Source organism: Aotus nancymaae, unplaced genomic scaffold (assembly GCF_030222135.1).
Source record: "Aotus nancymaae isolate 86718 unplaced genomic scaffold, 86718_ANA_hifiasm-v0.15.2.pri h1tg000059l, whole genome shotgun sequence".
In the NCBI taxonomy this organism is placed as follows: domain Eukaryota; kingdom Metazoa; phylum Chordata; class Mammalia; order Primates; family Aotidae; genus Aotus; species Aotus nancymaae.
The window spans coordinates 56126288-56152470 of NW_026988473.1; the positions used below are offsets into that span (position 1 = coordinate 56126288).

At 46.4% G+C, this 26183-nt stretch overlaps 3 protein-coding genes, 1 non-coding gene and 1 pseudogene across 7 annotated transcripts in view; 2 read left to right on the top strand and 3 right to left on the bottom strand.

Moving 5' to 3' along the window:
* The window catches only part of NUMA1 (nuclear mitotic apparatus protein 1), a 77515-nt gene extending 74454 nt beyond the window's left edge, over positions 1-3061 (bottom strand). Inside the window, exon 1 of the mRNA XM_012456871.3 lies at positions 2932-3061. The gene's annotated coding sequence lies outside the window, so the exon portion shown is untranslated. The remainder of the gene's footprint in view (positions 1-2931) is intronic.
* Positions 917-1022, bottom strand: LOC135270263 (U6 spliceosomal RNA). Its single transcript, XR_010338430.1, has one exon. It is a non-coding gene; the product is annotated as a U6 spliceosomal RNA (small nuclear RNA).
* A 167-nt stretch (positions 3062-3228) lies between the features above and the next one.
* LOC105720377 (leucine-rich repeat-containing protein 51) overlaps positions 3229-26183 on the top strand; it is a 28186-nt gene continuing 5231 nt past the window's right edge. The window contains exons 1-6 of one of the 3 annotated variants that reach the window (XM_012456877.2): positions 3229-3319; positions 10584-10646; positions 11279-11416; positions 16011-16216; positions 17489-17637; positions 17920-18159. In XM_012456877.2, coding sequence (XP_012312300.1) covers positions 11335-11416; positions 16011-16216; positions 17489-17637; positions 17920-18061 — 579 coding nt within the window. In that variant the 5' untranslated portion in view covers positions 3229-3319; positions 10584-10646; positions 11279-11334 and the 3' untranslated portion in view covers positions 18062-18159. Of the gene's footprint in view, positions 3320-10583; positions 10647-11278; positions 11417-16010; positions 16217-17488; positions 17638-17919; positions 18160-26183 lie in introns of those variants that run through there. The other 2 variants (XM_021675092.2, XR_010338364.1) reach the window with 2 other exon arrangements.
* Positions 11922-25227, bottom strand: LAMTOR1 (late endosomal/lysosomal adaptor, MAPK and MTOR activator 1). Of its 2 annotated transcripts, none has more exons than XM_012456892.3 (5): positions 25106-25227; positions 21061-21206; positions 20731-20808; positions 20228-20354; positions 11922-15050 (listed from the first exon to the last, which is right to left on the bottom strand). In XM_012456892.3, exons 1-5 carry the CDS (start codon positions 25145-25147, stop codon positions 15003-15005), a joined length of 441 nt encoding a protein of 146 aa, XP_012312315.1. In that variant the 5' UTR covers positions 25148-25227; the 3' UTR covers positions 11922-15002. The 2 variants fall into 2 exon arrangements, with proteins under 2 accessions (XP_012312315.1, XP_012312314.1); XM_012456891.2 differs by lacking the exon at positions 11922-15050 and adding an exon at positions 19237-19860 and having other exon boundaries at positions 25106-25223.
* Positions 25975-26071, top strand: LOC135270342 (small nucleolar RNA U13; annotated as a pseudogene).

Genomic DNA, 26183 nt, shown 5'->3' on the forward strand with positions numbered 1-26183 from the left:
TTTGAAAATGAACCAAAGAGCACTCCTAATAAGTGAAAAAGTTAGCTAATGAAAATAAGAATTCAGAAAGCAAATTAGACCTAGCTGAAGAGTAAACTAGGATACTAGAAGACAGATATAAGGAAATTACCCAGAAGTTAACAGAAAGATAGAAATGGAAATTATGAAAGAATAAGATGTGAAAGACAGAATGAGGAAGTCCAACATAAGTTAAACATGAGATCTGAAAGAAGTAAAGAGGCAGTGATTGGGAATTTTTACAAAATTAGTGAAAAGACATGAAATTTCAGATTAAGGAATTACTATATGCCCCCAGTGCATAGTGATTTAATAAAATTAAATTCACAACCTATAATGGAAATACAGAACACAAATGACAACAAAGAGGATCTTAAAAACAACCAGAAAGAAAGACAGCTTACCTACAATAAAATAAGTTAATTTGTAAGCATAGTTCTCAAGAGTAACAACAAAAATTCAGAATTTCAATGAAATAACACTTTCAAAGTGTTAAGAGACAATAATTGGAAGCCTAATACACAGCTAAACTATCAATTAAGACTGAAGGTGAAATAAAGATTTTTTAAATGAAGACAGTGTTTACCACTAACAGATTCCCACCTAAGCAAACATGTGAAGGATGTATGTATCTATAATAAAAAAGAAAGGAATAAAATGCAAGGAAAACTGGACAAACAGTAGACATATATGGGTGAAATGAAATAATCACTAACAATATAAAACAACACACATTTTAATTGAGATGGAGTCTCACTATGTTGCCCAAGCTAGCCAGGAACTCCTGGCCTCAAGCAATCCTTCTGCCTGCTCCTCCTGCCTCAGCCTCCAGAGTAGATGGGATGACATGGCCAGCCACCATGCCCAGATATGAAGAAATAATTATTTTTTTTAATAAAAAAATATGGAACGCTTCATGAATTTGCGTGTTATCCTTTCGCAGGGGCCGTGCTAACTTCTCTGTATCATTCCAATTTTAGTATATGTGCTGCCGAGGTAAGCACAAGTAATAATTATAGAATTGCTCAACATCGAGATGGATTGACCTTGGGAATGGTCTCATTCTAGAAAGTCCTCATTTTGAGTCTGGGCAACACCTTTTTATACATTTAGTGTGCACTGGGTTAGAGGCTGAATTAAATGACCACACCCTTTCAATGGCAATAACTGCAATTACTTTTGCACCAACCTACATCTTCTGATCATAATTTTATCAATTAGACACAGCTGTCCAAACAGCCCCTAATCAGCTCTGTTTAGCCACCTAAGCAGGGCTTCGCCCTCATCCTAACAGTTCTAGAATTCAAGTCTTATTTCAAGGCATTCTTCCCACTTCCATATTCCACATGCAAAAAAGAATTCTATGTTCCTTAATGAGCTTTCAGGTAAGATCTCTAAGCTTTTGGGGTGCACAGCTTTTTGCTTTGAACTAAGATTAGGCATTACAATTAGTCATCACTGCTTGAACTCAAGCTAAGAAAAGAGAACTTTGGAAGCTTTCACAAAGAAGTATGTGCTTCTTCCTCTAAAGGAGAAAATACCACACAGAAACAGAGGGAGAGAGGAAACATACACCCATCCGTGCTGACTGAAAGCTACTTTACATGATCCTCATGTTCGCCCCAGGTTCCCATATATTCACAGCAGTAAAGATCTCCACAAAGTAGAGAGGCCCAACTCCCTTACCATTAAAGTTTTAACGACCAGAAAACCCAGAAGTTTGGAAACATAGAACCAGGGAACAGATACTAGAGAGAGGGAAGTATGTATTAAGGCAAGAAAATATCATCACGTTTTCAAGAGGGAGTGCCATTCCAGGAAAGAGGACAGATTAATACTGAGGTTCAAATGCCACTAAATGAAAATGGGAAAGCAAAGTTCCTGTGCCCTTTCAGTCCAGGAAAACACATTATTCCAAAGTAAACATTAATGCCCATTACATGTCCTGTCTTAACCATTAGGATACAGTGACGAAAAAGTCTCTCATTATTTAGAAGGGCAGACAAACACGCAGAGACTCTTAAAATACCAGATGACAAGTGCTAACTCAGAGATAAGCAAAAGAGAGTACCCAGAGGCGGCAGCATCAACCCACAATCTTCACACAGTCACATCACTTATAATCATAAATTTGTACTCTCCGAAGTGGGTGTATGAAACATGTTATCTGTGAATAAAACAAAATACCAAAACAAGCCCATAAAATAAAAAATAAAAAGACCTACCTCTTTCGACCAGGACAACTACCCCAAGAAGTAGGTAAGTTTACATATATGAAAAGTGAGGCACAAAATACACCGACCAGTCCAAGACAATGTGCACCCCCCACAAAGCACCTTCCCCGTCCTCACTTATGCCCAACCGGCAAAACCCCAAGTAGAGCCAACCTCGCACTGGCTACGTAACCCTGGCCAAGCTAAACATTATAAACCTCAGGCTTCCCATCTTTAAAGTATAACAGGTGGTTAGAAGATTGAAAAGATAAACCTTTGGCAGGTCATTGTGCAGTGTAGCTCAGAAAAATCCTGACTACTGCACTACTGTAACTACTGCTATTGTTAACGATAAACGGTGAAGACTTTCCAGGACCCGACCCCTCGCTTACAAGCCTTTCAAGAACTTGCCCTACCCCCAACCCCCGACCTCCGTCGCCCTCAGACTTAATTTCACAGACACGCCCCCAAATAGACCCTCCCCTTTATGGCACCCCCGGCTCCTCCCCATCAGACAGGCGGCTCTCCTAACAAACCTTACCCCCAGATTCTGCCCTTTCGGACTCGGTTACGGAGGAGGCCTTCCGCTCGCACCGGCCTCTCCAGCACCCCGGTGCCCAGGCCGCACGCCAGACGTGGGCCCGCGCCGGTTACCTGGCTGCACGCTCCCGCTCCGCCTCGCGATTCCCACTAATCGTACCTTGTCGCGGGCTCGGGCCAGCGCTGTAAGCGCACAATTAGTTTAAACTATGGCTCCGCCCCCTCGTGCTGCCCTCTGATTGGCCTCTGTCGGCAGTTGTCTTACGCGGGGCACGCTTGAGGACCCGGGGAAAGGAAGTTTGAGGGCCACTGGGAAAGAGAAGGGGTATCACCGCTTCCGGACCCCGGCCTGGACTTGAAGGCAAAGAAAACTACAAATCCCAGCGCCACCCGCGGCCTTGGAGCTCCGCCCCTGACAAACTACAGGTCCCGGTAAGCATAGCGTCAGTCTTATGGCGCCTGCGGGGTAGTGGCGACGAAAGTAGTTGCCATGGAGTTGCCCTGAGTAACCCTGAGGGACGCCGAGACTGGAGAGGAAGCAACTGCGGGTGAGTCAGGCGGGAATACAGGAAACCCGTTCTAGGGGACAAGAGATCTATGGAGAAGGGAGGGGCACCCACAGAACGACTAAGAACTTCCCTGCTGCGGGATCTGAGATTTCCCCCACCTACCCTCATCCCCTTTCACAGTGAACAAGACACAACACCCACATGGGACAAACTGTGGGGGCAGAGGGAGGGAAAGGCGTTGAGATACAAACCCATACAGATTTGGGAGTGTTTAAGAACCTCCCCCAGGGCCGGCCGCGGTGGCTCACGCCTGTAATCTCAACAGTTTGGGAGACCAAAACTGGCGGATCGCTTAAGGCCAGAAGTTCGAGACCAGCCTTAAAAACATGGCGAAACCCCGTCTCTACCAAAAACACAAAAAATTAGCCGGGCTTGGTGGCGTGCTCCTGTGGCCCCAGCTACTAGGGAGGCTGAGGTAGGAGGATCGCTTGAGCACAGAAATTGAGGCTGCCAGTGAGCCGTGATTGCACCACTACACTCCAGCCTGGGCTACAGAGCAATACCCCCATCTCAAACAAAACAAAACAAAAGCAAAAACAAAACAGCGAGCCTCCGCCCCCAACGCAAACATAAGGCTCCCAAAATCGGATGCTTCGAGTCCCAGGCCTAACCTGGGAGATCAGAAACGCCCTCAGAAATGGGATTGGTTTTCCTCTGAAGAATTTAAACCCTCTTCCAAAACATGCCATTAGCATTAGATAGAGTAATTCCGCAGTCCCTACCCTAACTCTGGAGATGTAGGAAACTTCCTGGGGCGTGAAGTGCCTCTTTCCTTCCTCCCCTAAGGAGTAAAACCTCTTCTCAGTTGACAGGGTCCTCCCACACTGGTCCCAGATTCCCTTTTCTCCCCACACCTTCTCCATGGTCCGCTACTCAAAGCTCTAGTTAGTTATATTCTTTTTAGTCGTCACAGATCTATACATTGAGTAACTTACCCAGCGCTTTCACAGTCTCTCTATTGATACTCTTAACAGCTCTGTGAGTCAAGGGTATTTGTCTTCATTTCACAGATTGGAAAAACGAAACCAAGAGAAAAGGGACTTGCCCAAGGCCACACACCAAATTAGTGACAAAGCTAGAACTAGACTCCAGTTCTCCGACTTTCAGCTGTCTCTTTAGCTTGAGCCTACCGCCTCAATAGCTGAAAGACTTGTTCCAAGGAACAAGTTAAACTGCCCCAGGGGAAAGTAACTTGTATGGCCTACTTTGGACTATTTACACTTCAGCCTGAATAAATTTCAGATACTTCCATGAAAGCTGTAATGGGGAAAAGGAACTAGAGAGACTAAAGACAATGAGACTTGACATTTTTAAGTAAACAGGGACACAGGAGGGCTAACACAGCATCCATGTCTGAAGTGACCATGATTAGCTGGTTTCTAGCTGGTGGCTAGCTGGCCCTGATTGGTCCACTTACTACCTTAAAGTTCTCCCAGGCTTGGTCCTATGCCCGCTTGCCACTGCACTCTATATTCTCTTCTTGGGTACTCCTCCACACGCACAACTTCATTTTCCACCTGTATGCAGATATACACACTGTAGGTCTCCAGCCCAGCTCTCATCTCTAAGCTCCAGATCTATATAGACAATTGCCTCCTCAGCGTCTCCTTTAGGATATCTCAAAGGCAACCCAAACTCTGCATGTCTGAAATTGAACCAATCTCTATGTACCCCAACCCTTTCCTCCAAGCATGGATCTCTTTCAGTGCTCCTACCTTTTTCCACACCCCAAAACCCAAGAGTTAATACCTCTTCCATTCCCCATCTATTATGAAGTCTTATCAGCTTTACTTCTTGAATATATTTTATGTAGGTCCTAGCTACCATCACATCCTTCTTGCCTTCCCTTCCAGCCATATTTTCATACTGCAACCAAAGTAATCCTTCAAAATGCAAAGTTGATATTGTTCACTTGCTCCACCCCACCCCCACCTTTTTTTGAGACGGAGTTTCGCTCTTGTTGCACAGGCTGGAGTGCAATGGCATGATCTCAGCTCACCACAACCTCCGCCTCCCTGGTTCAAGTGATTCTCCTGCCTCAGCCTCCCGAGCAGCTGGGATTACAGGCATGTGCCACCACACCCCGCTAATAGTAGAGACAGGGTTTCTCCATGTTGGTCAGGCTGGTCTCGAACTCTTGACCTCCGTGATCCGCCTGCCTTGGCCTCCCAAAGTGCTGGGATTACAGGCATGGGCCACGGTGCCAGGCCAGCCCCCATTTAATATTAATAGTTTATGGTTTCCTATTGCTCCCATCTCTCCAGCCTCCAGTCTAACCATACATATTCCTCCTCCTCTCCCCTTCAGTTATATAACCTTTAAGGTCTTCAAAATTTCCAAATACCCTTCCACCATAGAACCTTTGCATATAGCAGTCACATCTGCCTGGAATGCTCATTCCACACACCCCCATCCCCACCCCATAAGTTAATTTGTACTTATCCTTTAGATTTCTCTCAGTCACTTCTTCAGGAATGTCTTCCTAAAGACTGCCCAGAGCAGGTCAGATCCCTCAATTACAGCAATCTCATGTCCCTCTCCTTTGTAGTGTTATTTCGTTGCAATTTTTAATGTATTTGCTAAGCACCTACTACTTGCCAGCACTATAAGATACAACTGTAAGAAAAACATGGTTCCTGCCCTGGTTGTGTTTATGGACATATAGATAGTAAGCAGATAATTATAGTGTTATGAGTGCTACCATGGCAATCATAACACTATAATTACAGATTTTAGGATATGGGTATATTTCTTAGAAAAGTTGAAACCTGATCTGAGCCCTGAAGTAAGAATTAGCAAAACAAAAGGAAGGAAAAAACTATATTCCAAGCAGAGAGAGCTGGAAGGAGACACTGTTCCACTTAGGCCCAGCGGCAGGTGGAGAGAACTTACGGTGAGTAGTTGCATTTGGTTGAAGTGCAGAGTTGGAGGTGAGGATGAGATGGGAGTAGAGGGGGGTGGACAGGAGCCAGGTTGAATCTTGGGCCTCCCTTTGACACCTGGGAATATAACCTTCCAGAATATATTAGATTATGTGGCAGATTTTTCTTTTCTTTTGACAGGGTCTTGCTCTGTTGCCTAGACTAGAATGCAGTGGCACAGTCATAGCTCACTGCAGCCTCAAACTCCTGGGCTTGAGCTATCTCCTGCCTCAGCTTCCCGAGTAGCTGGGACTACAGGCGTGAGCTGCCACGCCTGGCTAAATATGTGGCAGATTTATCATAGCATTCTTTTTCTTCCCCCTTCAGTCCATCATCAGAAACTCAGGCCAGGCTGTTGAATCTCCTATCAGATTTATGTGATTATTCCTCAAAGCTTCCTGTCTTATCATGTTGCAGCTTGCCTGAGAGAAGGCAGGAATAGGCTAGCAACAAATCAAATTCCAATTGTTAGTAATTTCCCAAAACTGACAACAGTTTTCTGTCAATTGGGATTGGTTAACTAAAGTTAAATTAAGTAAATAACATTAAAGTATGATACATAGTATACTTTGCAACTATTAAAAAGGGTAAGGGTCTACAACAATTTGAAAATTAAAAAATAGGTTTACAAAGGCATAGAGATTGTTTATTTAAAAATATACATAATCTAGGCTGGGCACAGTGGCTCACACCTATAATCCCAGCGCTTTGGGAAGCCAAGGTGAGTGAATGGCTTGAGCCCAGGAGTTCAAGACCAGCCTAAGCAACAGGGTAAAACCCCATCTCTACAAAAAATACAAAAACTAGCAGGGCATGGTGACATGTTCCTGTCGTCCCAGCTACCTGGGAGGCTGAGGTAGGAGGACTGCCTCAGCCCAGGGAGGCAGAGGTTGCAGTGAGCCGAGATGGCACCATTGCACTCTGGCTTGGGCAACAGAGTGAGACCTTGTCTCAAACCAAAAAAAAAAGAAAAAACCGTGTGTGGTGTGTGTGTGTGTAACCTTATTAGATATACATTCTAGGAGGTTATATTCCCAAACTGTTAATCGAGATTCAGACTTTTAAGTTTCTATTTGATGTACTTTTCTATGTTGCTTCACTTTATTCACCTATCATATTAGCTTTTACAATTAAAAAACAAAACAGTTAAAGATACTGTTAATTTGGAAGTGAGAAATTCCAGTTCCGAAACAAGGCAGGTATGCCCCTAACCCTGTCATTCTTCAAGTCAGTCCGTCTGGACAGATGAAGGTGTTGGCATCTGATTACCTCCTGGTCATAAGCCAGAATAGCAGCTGGGAAAGACTGACTCCAAAAACACAGCCACAGGAGTAAGTGTGGCTGCATCAAGGCTTTGTCAGTTCTCCCCAGCAGTCAAGCTCTCTATGTGACCCCTTGAAGACTGCATTAATTCCTTATTTCTTTTTTCATTTTTCCATTCATCCATCCATTTTCAGTTGTCCATCAAACCTTTAGTGAATATGCATTTTTTTTTTTTTTTTTTTTTTTGCCGGGCTCAATGCAGGGTAATGATGAGAAGGGAGAAAGAAATCTGAGTCTTGTCCCTGTTCTCAAGCTTATAGGGAGGGCAAAGAAAGTAGGTTGTAAAGAAATTAATGGAGAATACAACTGCTTCCATTTATTGAGCACCTGATGCCAGATGTACAGTAGTTCTCAAGGTAGGGTTTGTCTCCATTTCATAGACGAGTAAACAGGCTGTAATAAAATTTTGTTCAAAATACCGTGGGGGCATGTAGAAGTTAGCTTTGCTTTGTAACAAACCATTCCAAAACACAGTGGCTTAAGATAATAAACATTTATTATTGCTTCTAAGTCTCAGAGTCAGCTGGATGGTTCTTCTGGTCTTGGCTGGGCTTACTCATGTGTCTGCTGTCATCCATGGTTGGGTTACTCTCCTGATCTTGACTAGGGGTAAGCTGACTGTAAGCTAGTCTAGAGTGGCTTCAGCTGGAATCACAGCTCTTTCACGTGTCTCTCACCTACACATCTCTTATAACCCTCCAGCAGATCAGCCATGTTCTCATGGCACAGGCAAAGAGCAAGAGAGCAGGCCCCCTTTAAAGCTTCTGTTGGCTTCATGTTTATCAACATCCCACTGGCTAAAAAAAGACACGTGTCTGGGCCCAGCATCAGAGTGAGATGGGACTACAATGTTATAGGCAAAAAGGAATGGATACAGGGGAGACCATGAATAGAGATCATCAAAATAATCAGTCTAACACAGGACACATTAACCAATTTTATCTGGAAAAGAAAGGCTTTATAGAAGAGGGTACACTAGAGCTGAGTGTTGAAACATGAAAGAGTATTCACTAAGTGGGCAGCTGTTATTTGGAACTGGATGCAGTCTGGTTTGCCACAATCAATAGAAACTCCACAGGTCTTTCTGTGCTTATGACAGGGTTCTATTATTTGTATCTTGGCTTCATTTCTTCTGGTCAGGCACAGGGCAGCAAGCACTCAACAAATGTTTGCTGAATTGAATATCTTACTGTGAACAAGGTGTGGACTGAAACAGCTGAACATAGGAGCCAATTGTTAGAAAGAACAACTTAGCATCAACTCTCCTGAAAAAGAAATCCTCAGATTTGGCAGTTTCTCATTCATTCATCCCACAAACATTTTCTGAGTGCCTGTTGTAAACCTGGTTCTGTGTTGGATAATGAGTAAGACACGATACTAGCTCACAGCCTGGGCTACAGCTTAAATGCAGAAGGCTAAAAATTTAAGCAGCTTCTTGGGGTTCCATTTTTAATATTAATTCATTCAGAAAATGCAACAGAAGCTGGTGCTACACAAAATCAGAAGTCCTTAGAAACTGCACTGGGGTTCTCTGATAGTCAAGAAAACTAACAGTAAAAATCTGCCCTTAAGTATTTTAAGTTAAAATCCATGTTCAGTGGTGCATAACTCTGGGGTACCAACCAGTATTTACTTTGAGAAAAGTATCCAATCTTGCTCAAAGGTATCAAATGTGTTATAGGTTTTGAAGTGGGATGGGCTTCTGTCTAAGCTAGATTCCTCTAGTTCCATAGTACACAGCCAGGTTCCTCGTTGTTGTCTGCCTATAGATTTAATATCTAAGTCTCCCTAATATCTCAAGTTTCCCTAATTGACAATCCATGCCCACGGAGCCAGTTCATAACAGAATTAAGCCATCAAGTGACTCAAGCAGGCACTTCCCCAAAGCTCAGTTGGGACTGCAATTTTTTCAGAGCAAGACATTCATTTTCCTCTAAACCTGCTAAACTCTATCCATGTATATGTTAAATTGCCAAAAAAGGAATTTACTTGAAATGTATTAATTAAGCTTAAACTGAATTATATGTCCTTGGTTTTTAACAGAAATTTTTTTCTTTCTTTCTTTTTTTTTTTTTTTTTTGAGACAGGGTCTTGCTCTGTCACCCAGGCTGGAGTGCAGTGGCATAATTATAGCTCACTGCAACCTCCACCTCCTAGGCTCAAGCAATCCAACTGCTTCAGCCTCCCAAGTAAGAAATCCCATTTTAAGGTTATTTGCCAATTTCGTTGTCTCGGTAAACTAATTTATCATTTGAATCCAATGATGAGAACTGCAATCCCAAGAGTTCTCTTTTTGCTTTGGCTGCCAGGAATTTCAGAGCTAAATATAGGCTTAGATTCTTAAAGTGCCTAGTACATCTCTCTCTCCCCGTAATCTAGTTTCTGATCTTTCTCTTCCATTTATAACTTTGTAATCTGCACTGTCCAGTATGGTAGCCACTAGTCGTGTAACAACTGAGTATTTGACAGGTAGGCTAGTCCAAACTGGGATGTGCTGTAAGTGTAAAAAGTATTTCACCACTTCATTTTACTTTTCTTATTTGGCTACTAGAAAATTTTAAATTATATATGTGGCTTGCATTTGTGACATAATTCTGGTGGCCAGCACTATTCTGCAAATCATCTGTTTTATGACTGTGTTATTATTGTAAACCTGAAATCCTTTTTGGAAAGCTGGTGAAATAATACAAATAATAATACAAAGGTGGCAGCAGTGGATGGAATGAGAAAGGGGAGGTCGATTGGGACAAGTTCTTCTTGTCATTCTGTCTTTGGCTTGTGTGATTCACATACAAACCCCTTGGTAAAATGTGTTGTCAGCTCTCTTTATCCCAGGTGAGTAGTATTCTCACGGCTCTCTCCTTTGTCTCCAGAAAAACCTCAGCTTAACTTTAGCTAACAAATTGGAAAGGATCTGATAAGATAACTCAAACCACATTGCAAGTGACTGAAAACAACATTGTGTTCACCCCTCTCAGGCAATATTTCCATTTTGACAGGGAACAATCCCTGGACCCACAGGAATGAATTCCCAGTGGTGGAGTTTCAGGCATCAGTGACAGGTGAGTGAGAGGTGAACTCTGGTTTTATGTGCATATGTGTTTATATGTGTGTGACTACATTCAGGATAGGGCTGAAAGTAGGGTCTTTGGATGGAAAGGTAATGGGGCTGACAAATAACCTAAGTAGAGAAGGTAGCAAATCCCCAGCTGGGTCAGACTGAGAGGGGCTGTCAGACACCAACCAGATGCAGTGCAGGCCCTTAGGGATTTGTTAAGCAGTAGAATAGCCCAGTTGATGTCACCAGAGGGTGGGTATCAAGACAGTCTCCATGGTAACTACTGTAGAGTAACAGTAAGGGTCTAGAGTAGGATTCAGGAGATTATGACTGCAGTCTACAACTGACTCATTGGCTTAACTCTGGGCAAATCCTTTTACCCCTTGGGTTTCTTCACCTGGCATTTTCCAGACAAAGAAATGGGTATTACAACTCTCAAATGAGTTCTAAGAGATGTGAAAGTGCTCTGAGAAGTAGAAAGTGCTCTATACATGCAAGGAATAGTGATTAATATCTTAAAATGGAAATGCAGCTAGGCAGGCCTAGAGTAGTAGAGGATAGAAAGCAGGGATCGAGGGCTATAGGGAAACTGAAGGCCAGTGTACTTGAAACACCGGTCTTTCTCTGTCCTCCCAGGCTGAACCCGGACTCCCAGGGCACAAGGTTGCACTTGATGAATGATGGCCTGAACTATGAACAAACAGGACTATATGAACACTTGGGTACAGGAACCCCCTCTTGACTACTCCTTCAGAAGCATCCACATCATTCAAGGTCAGCCCCCAGAGCACAGCACTCCACTCACTAAGGCAGCAGGCCCAGGGTGGTCCCTAGGGAGAAACCATACTCTTCTTCAAGAGATTCTTCCCGTATGCTTGCAGATGTGTTGTTACTGTCTTTTGGAAGTTGGGGAGAGTGGGAGTTTATTTTTGTCCTTTGTTCATTTTGTTTTTGCCCCTGACACAGCCCCAGGAGATCCTGAGAACATGTGCCCCTGTTTGTTTCTTTGAGGGCAAATCTGAAAGGAAACAGGGGGCTATCACAGTATTTGATCTTTTTTTTTTTTAATTGAAAATCCTAATCTCTTTTTTTTTTTTTTAGAGACAGGGTTTCACCATGTTGGCCAGGCTAGGTTCTCAAACTCCTGACCTCAGGTGATCCACCTGCCTCAGCCTCCCAAAGTGCTGGGATTACAGGCATGAGCCACCACACCCAGCCTTGATCATCTTTAAAAGAAGCTAGGCTACAGCAGGAAAGTCAAGTGGAAGAAAACTGGGAAGCCAGTCTATCAGCCAATAGTTTTATTTTCCTGTTTTTACCTGAAGAGAGGAGGAAAACACAGGCTGCTGTGAAGTCCCCAGCAAGTAGGCAGAACCCTTCTCCTCTGTCCGCAGACACAAGTCTATTCTGACTGGCCAAACATGAGGGGTTTTATCAACAAACTGGCATATTTCCAGTTTAAATACTTAACTGACAAATTTCTTACACTCATTCCATCTATGTCCAAGTTTATTCCATCATCACCCACACTTATTGCAGGTTCTAACACTGCCCACACTCACTCCCATTTTGCCATTCAATGTCTTTGTAAATGGGCAGCTAGTCCCTTCAGGAGGGAACGTAAGGAGGCTCTCAGCAATGTCATATTCCCAATGAGTCACCCATTCTTCCTTGGGAAGTTCTGTCATCCCTGGCTTTTGTAATCTGGTCTTTCATTAAAGCATCAGTACATCTGTCCTCACAGAATACATGTTAACATCCACTATCTTAGACCTATTATTTGGCTTTAATATTCTCTCAGGCAATTGGTAACCACCTTTAAGCTCAGAAAGCTGGCAAATAGCACCAGTCTTCGATTGGGCTTAGGGTCTACTTGGGTTATCATCAGCCACAATGGTAACTCAATGTTTGTTCTCTCATGAGCACACAACCACCTACTGTGAACTTTACTATGCACTTCATCACTTCTGTTTGATGTAGTCCATGTTTCACAAGGGGTTTTAGCTGCAATCATAGCTATTTCTAAGACAGATGAAGTGACAGAGGTGGGAGGGAAGTATACCTCCTACCTATCATGGGAATTTCTAACTCTGAGGGAGGAGGTGTAGCTCTGCCCTCTATGGAGTCCTCAGAATTGGGAGACAAGTAGTACCAAGGGTAACTCTACACCACAAAACATAATCAGTGCAGATGCCCCATCCATGATTCAACTGTTCAGTATTTACCGAGCACTTACTATTAAGCATTCATACGCGCACACACATGCACGCGCGCGCACACACACTTATATATGTATGTGTGTGTATATACGTTTGTGTGTCATATGTATATGCCAGGTATTGTGCTCCTTGCTAGATGCGTGAGAGGCACATGAAAGCCCCAAAAGGTCAGAGTCCCTTGAGATTCCCCAGAGCTTCCGAAACACTTATTTATAGCTGGAGCTAAAGGATACAATAGAGTTTGGGGGTACTTGGCACACTATTTGCTGAATGAATAATTATTACAGAATCTGAAATGGCAGTGCCTTTGGAAGGCATCTAATCTGTGTTACCAACAACCCAAGTCCTCTAACTTTTCACAAACCTAGAGTGTTAAGGAAGTCCCCCACCACACACACCTACCAACCCCTTCCAGTTTGTGGTTGAGGGATGACACAAGGAAGTCTATCAAACTGACTTACATTCTGACACATGGAAACACCTACATGGCAGACTTTCAGAGAAAGGAAAATAGGAACATGGTTTCCCCAGATCTTCCTGGAGCTAAACGCTCCCCAGTTCTCAAAGCATTGATATTTGTGGTCCAGCTTCTAGACTTGTCTTGGCCTACTCTGAACAAGGAACCTGAACAGATTCTTTGGTAGTGTAGTACGCTGGTGGAATCTGAAAAGAGCTGCAACCTGTGGCAGCCAGATACACCACTCCATCCATAAGAGCAGCTCTAGCCAGCATCAAGTTTTAGGCAACTCCGTCCCACCAGTGGTTCCCTCTGAGCTTAGCCTCCAGCCTATGCTTGGCATTCCCCAAGCTGCTACATTATCACATGGGGCGCTAGTTCATGTGGGGTTATTTTGACCTTAATTTTTATTCATCTGTGTTATTTTGTTTCAAGGTTCTCAGGAGGTGTGGAGAGGGAGGCAGGATTAGGAATTCATGAGCTGGGGTACTCTGTTCCAGTATCCTCCTGCAACCTCAGGCCCCAACTGTGGGTACTGCTCACTTTAGGACTAAGGCAGAGAGCCATCTGGTGGATGCTGCCTGACCTGCAGCTGAGGAGGAGAAGGGGTGGAAGGGCGAAGGGAGAGTGAAGAAAGTTGGCTAGCTTCAGCAAATACTAAACACTTCCTTCCCCAGAGGTGGATCCAGGGAACCAAAGGCTTAGGGGCAGTGGGAAAAAGACAGTCACCTCAGCCAGACCTGGCATCTGGTTGTGACTCTATGACTTTGAACTTGGGCAACAAAGCCCATCCTCTTTCTGGACCTCATTTTGAAAAAGAAATGGGAGTGAGGGTTTGGGGTGTTCCATACACCTGGGTTCTAACATCATCCTATTCCTTATTCTCTCTCCTCTTCAGCCAAGCTTTCTGAGGATGTTGTTTATACTAACTGCTTATATCCATTCACTCTGTTTTCGGTAGAGACAGGGATTTCACAATGTTGCCCAGGCTGGTTTCAAACACCTGGGCTCAAGCAGTCCTCCTGCCTTGGCCTCCCAAAGTGGTGGGATTACAGGCGTGAACACAGCCTCCATTCACTCTTGACTCACTCACTCCAATCTGGCTTCTGCCCCCAGGCCCCTGCCATTCCACTGAAGCAGCCCTTACCAAGGTTATCAGGGACTTCTAAGTTGCCAGAATTACTTTTCAGTCCTTACCTCCCTGGAACTTACTACTACAAACTACTGACTCCCAGAACATCTTCTAGACTGTTCTCTCCTGATTTTCCCTGTCCTTCCCTGATTATTTAAAATTTTTCTAATGGACTCTTCTTCCTCCCTGACCTTATTCTCTACCCTCACTCTCCCTGAGGAATCTCATCTCTTTCCCTAACTTGTATGCCTTCTATGCTAACAATTCTCAAGTCTGTGTCTCCTGAGCTTCCGACCTTCATCTCCAACTGCCTACTTGGCTTCCTCACCTTTTTATACAGCAACCTCAAACGCACCAAAGCGCTAAGCCTGAAGTCGTCACCTTCCCAATGCTGTTTCTCCTTCTGTAACTTCTTACCAGTTCATACAACTGGCCACCACTCTTTAATACTCTTCTACCTTTACATCCAGTCAACCAAATTATGTTGATTGTAGGTCCCTCTCATGTCTTGCTTGGATGACTCAAACAGCCAAATTGGTCATTCGGTCCAACTCACTCCCTAAAATCCATATTCCACACTGAAGCTTCAGAGTGATCTTTCTGAAATAAAAGATTTGAATCATTTGCTTTAAACACTCCAGTGCCTTCCCATCACCTACAGGGTAAAGCCCAAAATCCTTAGTCTGGCATTGAAGACTTTTGACTGGACTCCTGCCTCTTTTTTTCCTCTTCATCCCCCTTGTGCAGTATGTGCAAGCACTTGTGCAGGCACAACCCCCCAACCCCCCACTGTTCTGTACCTCTATACCTTTCTTCATGCTGTTCCCTGCCTTTTTACCCTTCTTTGCCTGATAAACATCTCCTAACCCACTGAGATTAAGCTCAGGCTTCACCTTCCCTGGGAAACTTCCCTGAGCACCCACACTGGGTCAATAGCTTCTCTTCTGTGCTGCTACAACTATTATATAGCACTTATCACACCATATTGCCAGCTTGCTCCCATCTTGCCCATATAAGCTCCTCCAAGGCACAGATGTCTACTCTCTGCCCTATTATTCATATAAAGCCTGGAACAGACTCTGATTTTGTTTATCACCGTATATCCACTACCTGGCATACTGTAGGTACTCAACATTAATGGAAAGAGGGGAGATATCAGAGTGTATTCCATTGAAGTGAGTTCTATAGGCTTTACCAGTAGTTAATTCAGGATTTTGTGCTATCATCTTCTCAGTTCAAGTCCAACAATTCTGGTTCTTAGTCTTCCTCAACCCCACACAGGTTTGGTATACAAAAGACCCAGTGATACAGTAGACATGAGAAGTCCATATGACCTGGAAAGCCAAGAGTTTGGAACAGAAGCCTCTGGACCTTAGTCTAAACTTACTGATTGCTGGAAGTTGTGGGACAAGGTTGCACTAGACTCAAGCACAGGGCTGTGGCCCTTCCAGACCCTCCAGCTACAGCTTGGATGGCTAATCTTTCCAGCTCTATCCCTTCTCACTCTCTAAGGCCAGAAAAGCAAAGATGACATATGCAAGTCTCACTTTGTCCCCACAGATCTGGTAAATGAGGAGCCAAGGACAGGACTACGACCACTGAAGCGTTCAAAGTCAGGGAAATCACTGACCCAGTCCCTGTGGTTGAACAACAATGTTCTCAATGATCTGAGAGACTTCAACCAGGTGGCTTCAAAGCTGTTGAAGCACCCAGAGAACCTGGCCTGGATCGACCTGTCTTTTAATGACCTGACTTCCATTGACCCTGTGAGTTCCTACCCCTAGGAATCCAGTAGGGGAGACTGGATAACATGTAGGAATGGAGAGGTTGGGGACTGAACAAAGTGGCTGAAACCTGGAACAGACTGTCTCTCTGTTCCAGTCAAAGTGTCTGAAGCCACTTTGTTCAGCCCCCAAACTCTCCACTCCTACATGTTATCAAGGAAGTAGTAAGGCAGCATGGTGCAGTGCAAAGCACAGGCTGGGGGGTCAGACAGATGTAGGTTCAACTCCTGGGTTTGCCTCTTACTGTGACTTTGAGCAAGCTACGCAACCTCTCAAACTGCAGCCTCTTGTCTGAACAATGGGAAAGGACTGAATGAAAATACATGAAAACCAACAAACAACTAGTACATCAGAGGCTGAAGTAAAATTTTACCGTCACTGGGCACCCACTGTGTCCTGTGCTGGGTTTTCCTGTGGAAGAGGTAGGCAGTAAAAGTACAGCACTTACTTTCTGTGAACTCAGATTCAAGTTTTAAGAAATAAAGTTTGGCCTTTTCTAGTCCAGAATCCCTAAGAGGAGAAAGGAACTGGAGCATGACTTGGAAACTATTCCTCTGGTGTGGTGTTCTCAATTTAACCAATATTTTAAAAGCTTCTTATGTGCCTAGCATGATACTCAGTCTTCCTGTTACTTGCTGTGATAGAATCGTAGATCACCAAAGCTGGAAAGGTCTTCATAAGGGGAAACTAAGGCTGAGTGAGAGGCAGGAGAGGCAAGTCAGTGGCAGTGCTGGTACCCAGGTCCATACTCCTGACCTCAGATCACAGCTCCTTTTCAGTGTGAGGCCCTGTATCTCTTAAAAGGTAAATAAGGCTGGGCGTGGTGGCTCACGTCTGTAATCCAAGCACTTTGGGAGGCCGAGGCGGGTGGATCACAAGGTCAGGAGATTGAGACCATCCTGGCTAGCACGGTGAAATCCCATCTCTACTAAAAATACAAAAAATTAGCCAGGCATGGTGGCGTGTGCCTATAGTCCCAGCTACTTGGGAGGCTGAGGCAGGAGAATCAGTTGAACCCAGGAGGCAGAGGATGCAGTGATCCAAGATCATGCCATTGCACTCCAGCCTGGGTGACAGAGCAAGACTCTGACTCAAAAAAAAAAAAAAAAGGTAACTAAACATAGGTTAGAGTCATACATTATGGCTGTGGAGGGCAGGTTGTTCCTCACATTCTTCCTTTTCTGCCCACCAGTCAGGCCTGAGCATAGAATCAGGGTCCTGTCTAGCCTGGCTTTTGGTTCCCTTCCCCAACAGGTCTTAACAACTTTCTTCAACCTGAGTGTCCTCTATCTTCACGGCAACAGCATCCAGCGCCTGGGGGAAGTGAATAAGCTGGCTGTCCTTCCTCGGCTCCGGAGCCTGACACTCCATGGGAACCCCATGGAGGAAGAGAAGGGGTATAGGTAAGTGCCCTGACCCTGGAGGTAGGGTCTAGCTGGGCTCCCCTAAGGGAAAGGAGGAGGAGAACCGAGAAATTTAAGACCATTCTTCTGCCATGCTTGGACTTGGGAAGGGAGTAGCAGGCCTTTAAGCATTCCTTGCTATCAGTCAGGATAAACCTAATCTTCCCCAAACTATGCTCAAGTCCCTCCATTCCTTGCAGTCAGGGAAGAAAACAGCAACTGGTGGAGGGGGAAGGGGATTCTGGTGGGTGGGCTGGCCCCCAGCCTGAGTCTTCCCCACAGGCAGTATGTGCTGTGCACCCTGCCCCGTATCACCACGTTCGACTTCAGTGGGGTCACCAAAGCAGACCGCACCACAGCTGAAGTCTGGAAACGCATGAACATCAAGCCCAAGAAGGCCCGGATCAAGCAGAACATACTCTGAGGCTCCGAGGACCCTAGTAGTCCTAAAGGCCTGAGGACAGACAGCCAGTTTGACAATAAATGATTTGAGCTGTTAGCAGGCAACTGCCGGTAGCTCTAGTTTTTTTTTTTTTGTTTGTTTTTTTGAGACGGAGTCTCATTCTGTCACCCAGGCTGGAGTGCAGTGGCATTATCTCAGCTCACTGCAACCTCTGCCTCCCAGGTTCAAGAGATTCTCCTGCCTCAGCCTCCCCAGTAGCTGTGATTATAGGCACACGCCACCACGCCTGGCTAATTTTTTTTTTTTTTTTTTTTGTATTTTTAGTAGAGACAGGGTTTTGCCGTGTTGGCCAGGCTGGTCTCTAACTCTTGACCTCAGGTGATCTGCCTACCTCAGCTTCCCAAAGTGCTGGGATTACAGGCATAAGCCACAGCTGGCCAGCTCTAGTCTTATTTTGCTGAAAAAGGGAGGCAATGGAGGGAAAGGTCTGCTGGCCTGGGACACAAGAGACCTGGGTTTACCACACAGCCTTGGAAAATTTCTCTAACTCTCTGGGCCCCTTTGTAACACTCTTCAGCTTAGAGATTTGGGAGTTAAAGTAGATCAGTAATTTCCAAACTCTTCACAGAGTACCAGGGTCTGTGGAGATGCCTCCTGGGTCTCCATGACAGGCCAAGAAGATGGGCTATGATCTCTGAAAGCAGCCCCTACTTCAATCAGATCAAAGCAATTCCATTCTATGTTTTATATGTTGGGATTCTGCTTAAGATTTTATTTGATAAAAAGAATCTTCTGCTTAAAAAACATGTTTACTGACTCCGTATTAGACATTGCCAGAAAAGCCTGGTCTGCTTTCACTCCCCACCCCCACATCACCGGTGTCTCCCTTCACCCCCCAGGGGCCGTTGGTAATTCCACTGAGTCTAAGGCAGGGCCCCAAGAGTCAAAGCTGCCTCACATTCAGGTTATTCAGCTTTGACAGTGTTCCCATCATCACTGGACAAAAGACAAGAACAGTCTCATCCACTCTGAGGTTAGCCCAAGCCAGGTCTCAGCTAAGAGCTGATACCCTAAACCCTTATCTCCTGGATTCATCTTCAGTGCCCCTGGAAGATGCTTCCTTCCCCCCATCTCACTCTCATAGACCTGAGTATTCAAAAGTAGAATGGGTAGGATAGAGGGGCCAGAAACAGCACTTGGATGAATATACTTCCTTTATCGAGGGTGACAAACCAAAACAAAAAAAGACCAAACATGTAAAAACCCAGGGTTCTAGAAATACAAACTCAATTCATTCCAATTCAAGCTCATCCAGACCCTGGTCACAAACCCTAGTGAGGTGCATGTGAGCACCAAGTCAGGGAGAGGGGGCAGGAGTGACTCTGAGGCCAAGAGAGAGGGTGGGAAGGGGATCTCCCTAGGTCCCCTGGTGATCACCCCCAACCCAAATTGGTATCTTCACTTTCTCAATGACTATGAAGACATACCAGGCCCTGTCCTTTTGGCCCCCACCCCATCCCTGGCCAGGGCTTCAAAGGCCAGTCCTAAAAGGTTCTACCCTCACTTGCTCAGGCTTCTAGCCTTGCTCTTCTCCTCCTTCTTCACATTTTTCTCTGTGATTAGTAGCAGGTTAGGGTACTATATAAGCCGCAGTGAGGCTGGGGGCCAGGGGGTTGGGGTAGAGATGGGATGAAGAGAGGAGAAGAGCTGTCCAAGGACCCCTCTCTTCATGGGATCCCAAACTGTACAACCAGCTCCTCTTTTGCGTCCACACGGATCTGAGAAAGTGCACTGTAGGCATAAGCAGCTATCCTGGAGACCTAAGACAGAGAGGGGCCAGGGAGGAGAGGAACAGAGACAGGTGAGGAGGGCAATCAGGAAAGAAGGGGAGGGGAGATTAGATAGTGATGAAGGAGAAGGAGGGAATGATGGGGGACAAAGGGAAAGAGGGATGGGAGAGACAGAAGGAAAAGAACGAAGGGGAGTGAAAGAATAAAGGTTGTGGGGAGGAGATAGGAAAGACATTAAAAGTTAAGAGAATGAGGTGGGAGGGAGCTGAGGCCCACAAGGCTACCGGGCTCCCTAACTCCACTTTCCCTACCTCCTGTGAGGCAGGGTGGGTGAACCCTCTGCCATACCCTGGGCAGTGTGGGAAGGGTGGGCAGGGACAGGCGAGGGGTGTCTCACCTGCTGCAAATCGGAGAATGGGATAGGCTCGCTGGCCAGCACTTGGTGGGGCTGGCTGGTAAGAGATGGCAGAGGTGGCAGCTTCTTCCAATGGGTCAGGCTGCTGCTCAGCACAGCCAAGCGGGTGCTGACCAAGAGAGAGGGGATGGGGGTACGCAGTTAAGCCACAGTCTGCCCTACCCAGCCCAGGTAAGCCTCATTCCCTCAAGCCAGAGAAGCAGGGTGCTGAGGGGGCGGGTATCGCAGAGGGGAGGTCTCAGCTTATCACAGACTCACTCTAGGCCCACCTCCCTTGGTCTCAGCACCCTCAAGAATGTCACAGGGTAAACAGGGCTGACATGAATATCTACTGAAGCACCCAAGTGATCAACTGATCTGTGGTCAGTCTTCAGGGCTGCACCCAAATAAGAAGCTTGGACTAGGGGCCAGGCTCCAACGCCGGAACAGTGATGGAAGGTAGGAGCCCAAGTAGCCTGAGGGACCAACGCTGGCCAGGTGCTCACCTGTACTGCCTGGCACGGTCCATGTACTCGTGCTGCTCCATGCCCTGTGAGTCTGCAGCAGACACATCAATGATGTTGCTGTGGGGAGAGGAGACAGAGATGACATGACAGGTGCTTCCGAGAAGGACAAACAGGACTCAGTGCTAGGTACCAACTCCAGGGCTATCTGACACCAGTTTCCTTCCTGCCTACTGGAGCAGGGCCGGACATGGAGGCACCTCTCCCCAGTGACCTTGTCCTATCCCCCATGTCCTGAGCCTGGCTCCCTCTGTCCTAGCCTTTAATATGGATAGAGAAGCTCTGACTGAGGCCGGGTCCTCTGACACTTACCTGGCTGTCTTGGCAAGGATGGAAGAGAGCAGGGCCTGCTCATCTGTGCGAGCGGAAGGCAGGCTGTGATAGTTGGGCTCAGCTCCATTGAGAGCTTTGGTAGGCGGACTGCTAGGGTCCAGCAGCAGCTTCCGTTCCTCTCGGTCCTAGAAGATGCCATGGGAGAGAAGTCAGTCCCAGGACCCTTAGATCCTGCCTTTCATGGGTACTACCCTCCGCCCAGCTCTGACCTTAAAACACCAAAAATATTTCTATAAGGAATATCAAGAGTGCCCAGCTTTATGGAATGCCAGATAACACTCAGTTCCTGCCTATCGTTGGGAGCTCAGCTGAGTTGTTGTTAAACAAGAGTGGAACCAGGCAGTCCTAGAGGCCCTGAAAAAAATGGACAGAGACACAAAACAGGTAGTCAGCAACTTGAAAAACAGTCTAGGACCTGGCAGAGAAAGGATACTAGAGGCTGGAAGACAGAGGACCTGAGACATAGCAAAGCAGAGGGATCTAGAGGGGGAATCAATGCAAGTCAAGAGCCCAGGAACAGCCCTCCTCATCCCCCAGCACCAGGCCCTCCCCAGCAAAGCTGTTTGCTTCCAAGATGGAAGCCCGGACGAGTCCAGACAAGGCCCTAGGCCCCAAGGGAAAGCAAGCCCAACCTCTCCATGGCCATTTCTCAGATTATGTCAGGGCAAGAATCTCAGCCCAGCTCTGGGTCACACAGTACAAGTGTGCTTCGAAGGTGTTCACCCTCCTGTGCTCTAGTGCTCTTTTTGTATGTGACTCCAAGAACCAAACTGAGTGTACATGGCGTATCTTGATCTGAGCAGTAGAGCTGTAGCCGTGTGTGATGACTCATACCTATAATCCCAACACTCTGGAAGCCCAAGGCAGGAGGACTGCTTGAGTCCAGGAGTTTGACACCAGCCAGGGCAACAAAGCGAGACCTCATCTCTACAAAAAAAATTAGCTAGACTTGGTGGTGTGAGCTCTGTAGTCCCAGCTACTTGGGAGGCTGAAGTGGGAGGACTTTATGAACCCAGGGTTAGAGGCTGCAGTGAGCTAGGATTGTGCCACTGTACTCCAGCCTGGACAAGAGAGCAAGACCCCATCTCAAAAAACAAACAAACAAACAGTGGAGCTGTTCCCTCCCTTGTTAAACCACCTGAGTAACCCCTGTAAATTTTCAGCAGCCCTGTCACTGCTGATCTATGCTGATAATCACAACCCCCTGAAATAACGTAAGACCAAACCGAGCTTCCTCACTGGTTTGGTCTTACTCTTTGTCCTGTTTTAGTTCCCTGTTCTATCTACTGTAGTATTTCTGGATTTGACCCTGCCTTGAGCCCATCAGCTGCAAATCCTTGCTGGTTGTATCAGCTGTAAATTGAAAAAAAAAAAAAAAAAAAGAAAAGAAAAGAAAGACCTGCTGCATATCTATCCAACCCATAAAGAGCAAGAGTGCCCTGGACAAAGCCAAGGATGGGCCCAGGGGGACATCCTGGCTAATGCTGACTCACCAACCTTCAGTGACAGACTCCTCAACACTCCTCTCCAGGCCTCAGTTCCTCAGTCTTTCCTGCTGCAGGCTCCAGCTCCCCTGCCCCAAACTCCACAACCCTCCTTGTAGAGGGCCACTTCCTCCTGCCCTGCTTAGGCAGGCCCAGCTTTTTCACCTTACTCTTCTTAAGCCCAGGTTGCCCAAGTGTCCTCAGGCAATTTGATCCAGTTCCCAGCAGCAAGAGACAGAAGCTGTGGGCTTTGCCCCATCACCTCTAAACTCCCAGACACCCTTCCTTCCTAAAACATAGGTTCAGTATTAAAGAGCTACAAATACAAAATGTTTGACAAATATAAAACTATGTATTTCAAAGGAAAGCTGGCTCCTTAATGAGGCCCAAGTTAGCTTCCTATGTCTGTCCGCCCAGCAACACTTCAGACAGATCTTCCTCCAGGACAGGGTAGTCTCTTCCCTATCAGGGGTTATTCAAGAAGAAGGTTAGTTGATCACTTCTCAGCCTTTTAGCTAAGATCAAGTGAAGAACAAGGTTGTTTTCTTGAAATCTAGACTTAAAGGAAGAGGTCATGCTACCCGCTTCAGAGTAGACAAATATCACCCAACTCCCAAAGTATGAGTGGAGCATGGAGTAGGCTTGTCACACCAAGGTTCATCTCTGCGTCAGTGTAACCCAAGAGGCAGGGTTTCACTGTCTACCCTAGCACAGATACATAGCAGCCTGCCCATGACTGGCCACCTGGTCTAGGGGCATGGCTGAGACAGCTTGGCCCTATGGATAACGTACATGGCTTGACATCACAACACCTGGGCTATAGCACTTCAGCTTGACTAAATCACTTAGCTTCTCTGAACTTCTTCCTCACCTTTAAATAGACATAACCCACACTAATATGACATATCTGGCAAGAGTCAAATTAGATAAGTGCGAAGGCCCTTTGTAAACTGTAATGTGTTGTGCAATTCTTTCTATTATGATAGAAGACAGGTGAGAGTGGGTGAGGGGCCTGGCAAGAAATGAAAGAGGGACTCTGGGATGGTGGATGGTTATGGCCCCTGCTACATGAAGCCTCAGAACACCTAGCAGTGATTAAGCACCTTCTCTGGGGGTTAGAAACAGAAATGAGAGCCCACCAAGGAGAAGGTAGAGATTCAAGAGAGCAGCAGGCCCAGCTCTCCCTTCCAACTAGAAGCTGGTATTCTTTCTCATAAGGCATTAATCCTTCTTGACTCATTCCCTGCAAGAGTCCATATTATGCTTTAAGGGACAATTTCCCACTAGGCCACAGCTCTGCAGGTAGGCAGGATTATTGTTGTCTCTTTCTCAAAAAGGTGGAGGTGAAGTGAGAGGTATTGGGCATGACACATGCCTAACACAGGGCAAAGGAAATATGTGTTCATTGGGTGTATGGAGAATTGAAAACCAGGAGCCACCCTTGCTTCCCATACAAATGACATTTTCCTAGGTCTAAGCCCTTAATCTAAAATACCTTCACTACAGAAAAAACTACTTCCCCAGTACCAATGGCATAATTATTTCAGTGACCATCTCCCCCATTATACTGTGAGCTACTTGAAACCTTTCTACTTTCTCAGGTCTACTATGTGTTCAAATGTAGAATCCAGGCTTAGATACAATGAAAAAAGGAGAGTGGACAGCAATTTGAGACTTCATCCTTGAATGTCAGGCCAGGCAGGGCAGGGATTCAAGTGTGGAGAGAAGTGAGAATGCAGTAAGGGGAAGATGGAGAATTTAAAACTGTTCAAGTCTCCCCAGCCTAATCCTTTCTTCAAAGGGATCAGATCTACAGCCAATTTCTCAGAACAGGCATGTCTCCACCTAAAGGAACCCTCAGGCCCCAGGAAGAGACTGCACTGAGGCAAGCCAAACTCAGAACCAAATGAACTTCCTGTTCCATTTCTCTTTTCCCACAATCTAGCCAAAGCTAAACCCTCTGTTGCTTCCCAGACAACTTCCCACATGTTCCGATGTCCTCATTGTATAGATTAAATCCTTCATTGGCCAACTCAAAGGCCACCAACTTCCAGAGTCGTCCTCTGGCCCTAGACTAGCAGCGACCTTCCTTCTGCAACCCCAGGGACGAAGAGGATACACAAATTCCTGATTCATCTCAGGACAGACTAACTCAGGGCCTCAGCTTACCTACCCCTACAAGGGATTCGCAAATCCCACTAATACAGAAGACACAGGAAGCTGGGAAGGGAGTGCTTCCCGGGGACCTAGACTGAGGATCCCTGAATCTGTAAAGTTTTGAGGGTAGGCGCAAACGGAACTGGTGGGAGCGAGCCGGACAGGCGGTTGCCTGCACACCCCGAGGCGGGGACTGTTAGAAAGCTGAGGCTTTAACAGGGGTAGGAGCCCGGCTTGGCGTCTCCTCTGTAATCTGTTCCCTCCAGGCCTCCGTACTCAGTGAGCCTTAGAGTCCGGCTGCCCGTCCTCCGCAGGTTTCTTTCTTGGCCCCATGCCCCAGGGTCTTAGCCCTCATTCCCGAGCCCCGCCTGCCGCGGCCGCACCTGGTCCGAGTCCTCGTTCTCGCTGCTGTAGCAGCACCCCATGGCCGGGGTCGGGCCGGGCGCTCAGGCCGCGCCGAGGAGGGACGGCGTCCGTCAGGAGCCCTTCCGGTCACATGACCTGCGGCTGCCTCCCGTAGGCAACAACCCACTCCCTCCCCGCCGTCTCCCCGGTCCCGGAGCCGCTCGTCCGCCTCAGTCGATACCCCGGCTTCCGGCCCCGCCCGCTGGCGCGTGATCGTTGTCAACCAATGGGAAGGCGAAACCTGCGTAACCAGACACGCAGGCACGTGATACGAGGAAAGGCCGGGCGGATCACCTGACTTTATCTTTCCAGTCTCTAAACTGGCAGTAGTAGCCGTTGTGAATTGTTATGCGTTCGCGTGGGCACTAGGCGACTTTTCTGGGCCATTGAGCAAACTCGTACCAAATGCCCTCGTATGCCCTCATAATACCCTCCTTAATGCCATGCGAGGGGCGAGTGGGATCCAGGCCTGACACTTCTAGAGCGGACAGCCCGGGTGCACACACAGACGACCCACGTGACCGGTACAAAGTCGGGGAACACACCGTATGTATCGCTCAGCTGAATTGTCCACCTAGGCTGAGGATCTGCGACTTACAGGAAGAAGGGACCTTATACTACCTTCACATGCTGACACGGAGCGGAGATAAATCCTGGTGGAGGAAATAGAAGCCACGTCACTGACCTCTCTGCTTTTAGGCTTTTATCTTTAATCCTACTTTTTTACAGCACCCATAGTAATCTAACGCACAAAGCTGACCATCAGTTCTCTTTTCCTAAAACCCTCCCATGTCTTCCCTTGGGCCCTGAATACAGGTCCAAGTCTGTAGTTCAAGATTGTACAGTGATCCTTTTGTTGTTCATGAGCATGTGATTGGGTGTTCACCCGCAAGTGTGAAATGTGCTACCCTCAAATCTTACTTTGGGACATTACCCGTCCGACATATCAAAGTCGTGCAGAGCCTAACACCTCTCTCCCACTCCATGTCCTGGGAGGGGTAGGGGTGGAGGGGTAAGCAATGTGTTTCACTGGACACAGAGAAATAATGCAGTTTC

Bases quoted from the DNA above. Each gene is read 5' to 3' on its own strand.
- LAMTOR1 (XM_012456891.2), bottom strand. From the start codon at position 25,147: ATGGGGTGCTGCTACAGCAGCGAGAACGAGGACTCGGACCAG. The intron at 20,809-21,060 runs GTAAGTGTCAGA...CTCTCCCCACAG, and splicing joins ATCCTTGCCAAGACAGCCAG to CAACATCATTGATGTGTCTG. The intron at 20,355-20,730 runs GTGAGCACCTGG...TCTCTTGGTCAG, and splicing joins GACCGTGCCAGGCAGTACAG to CACCCGCTTGGCTGTGCTGA.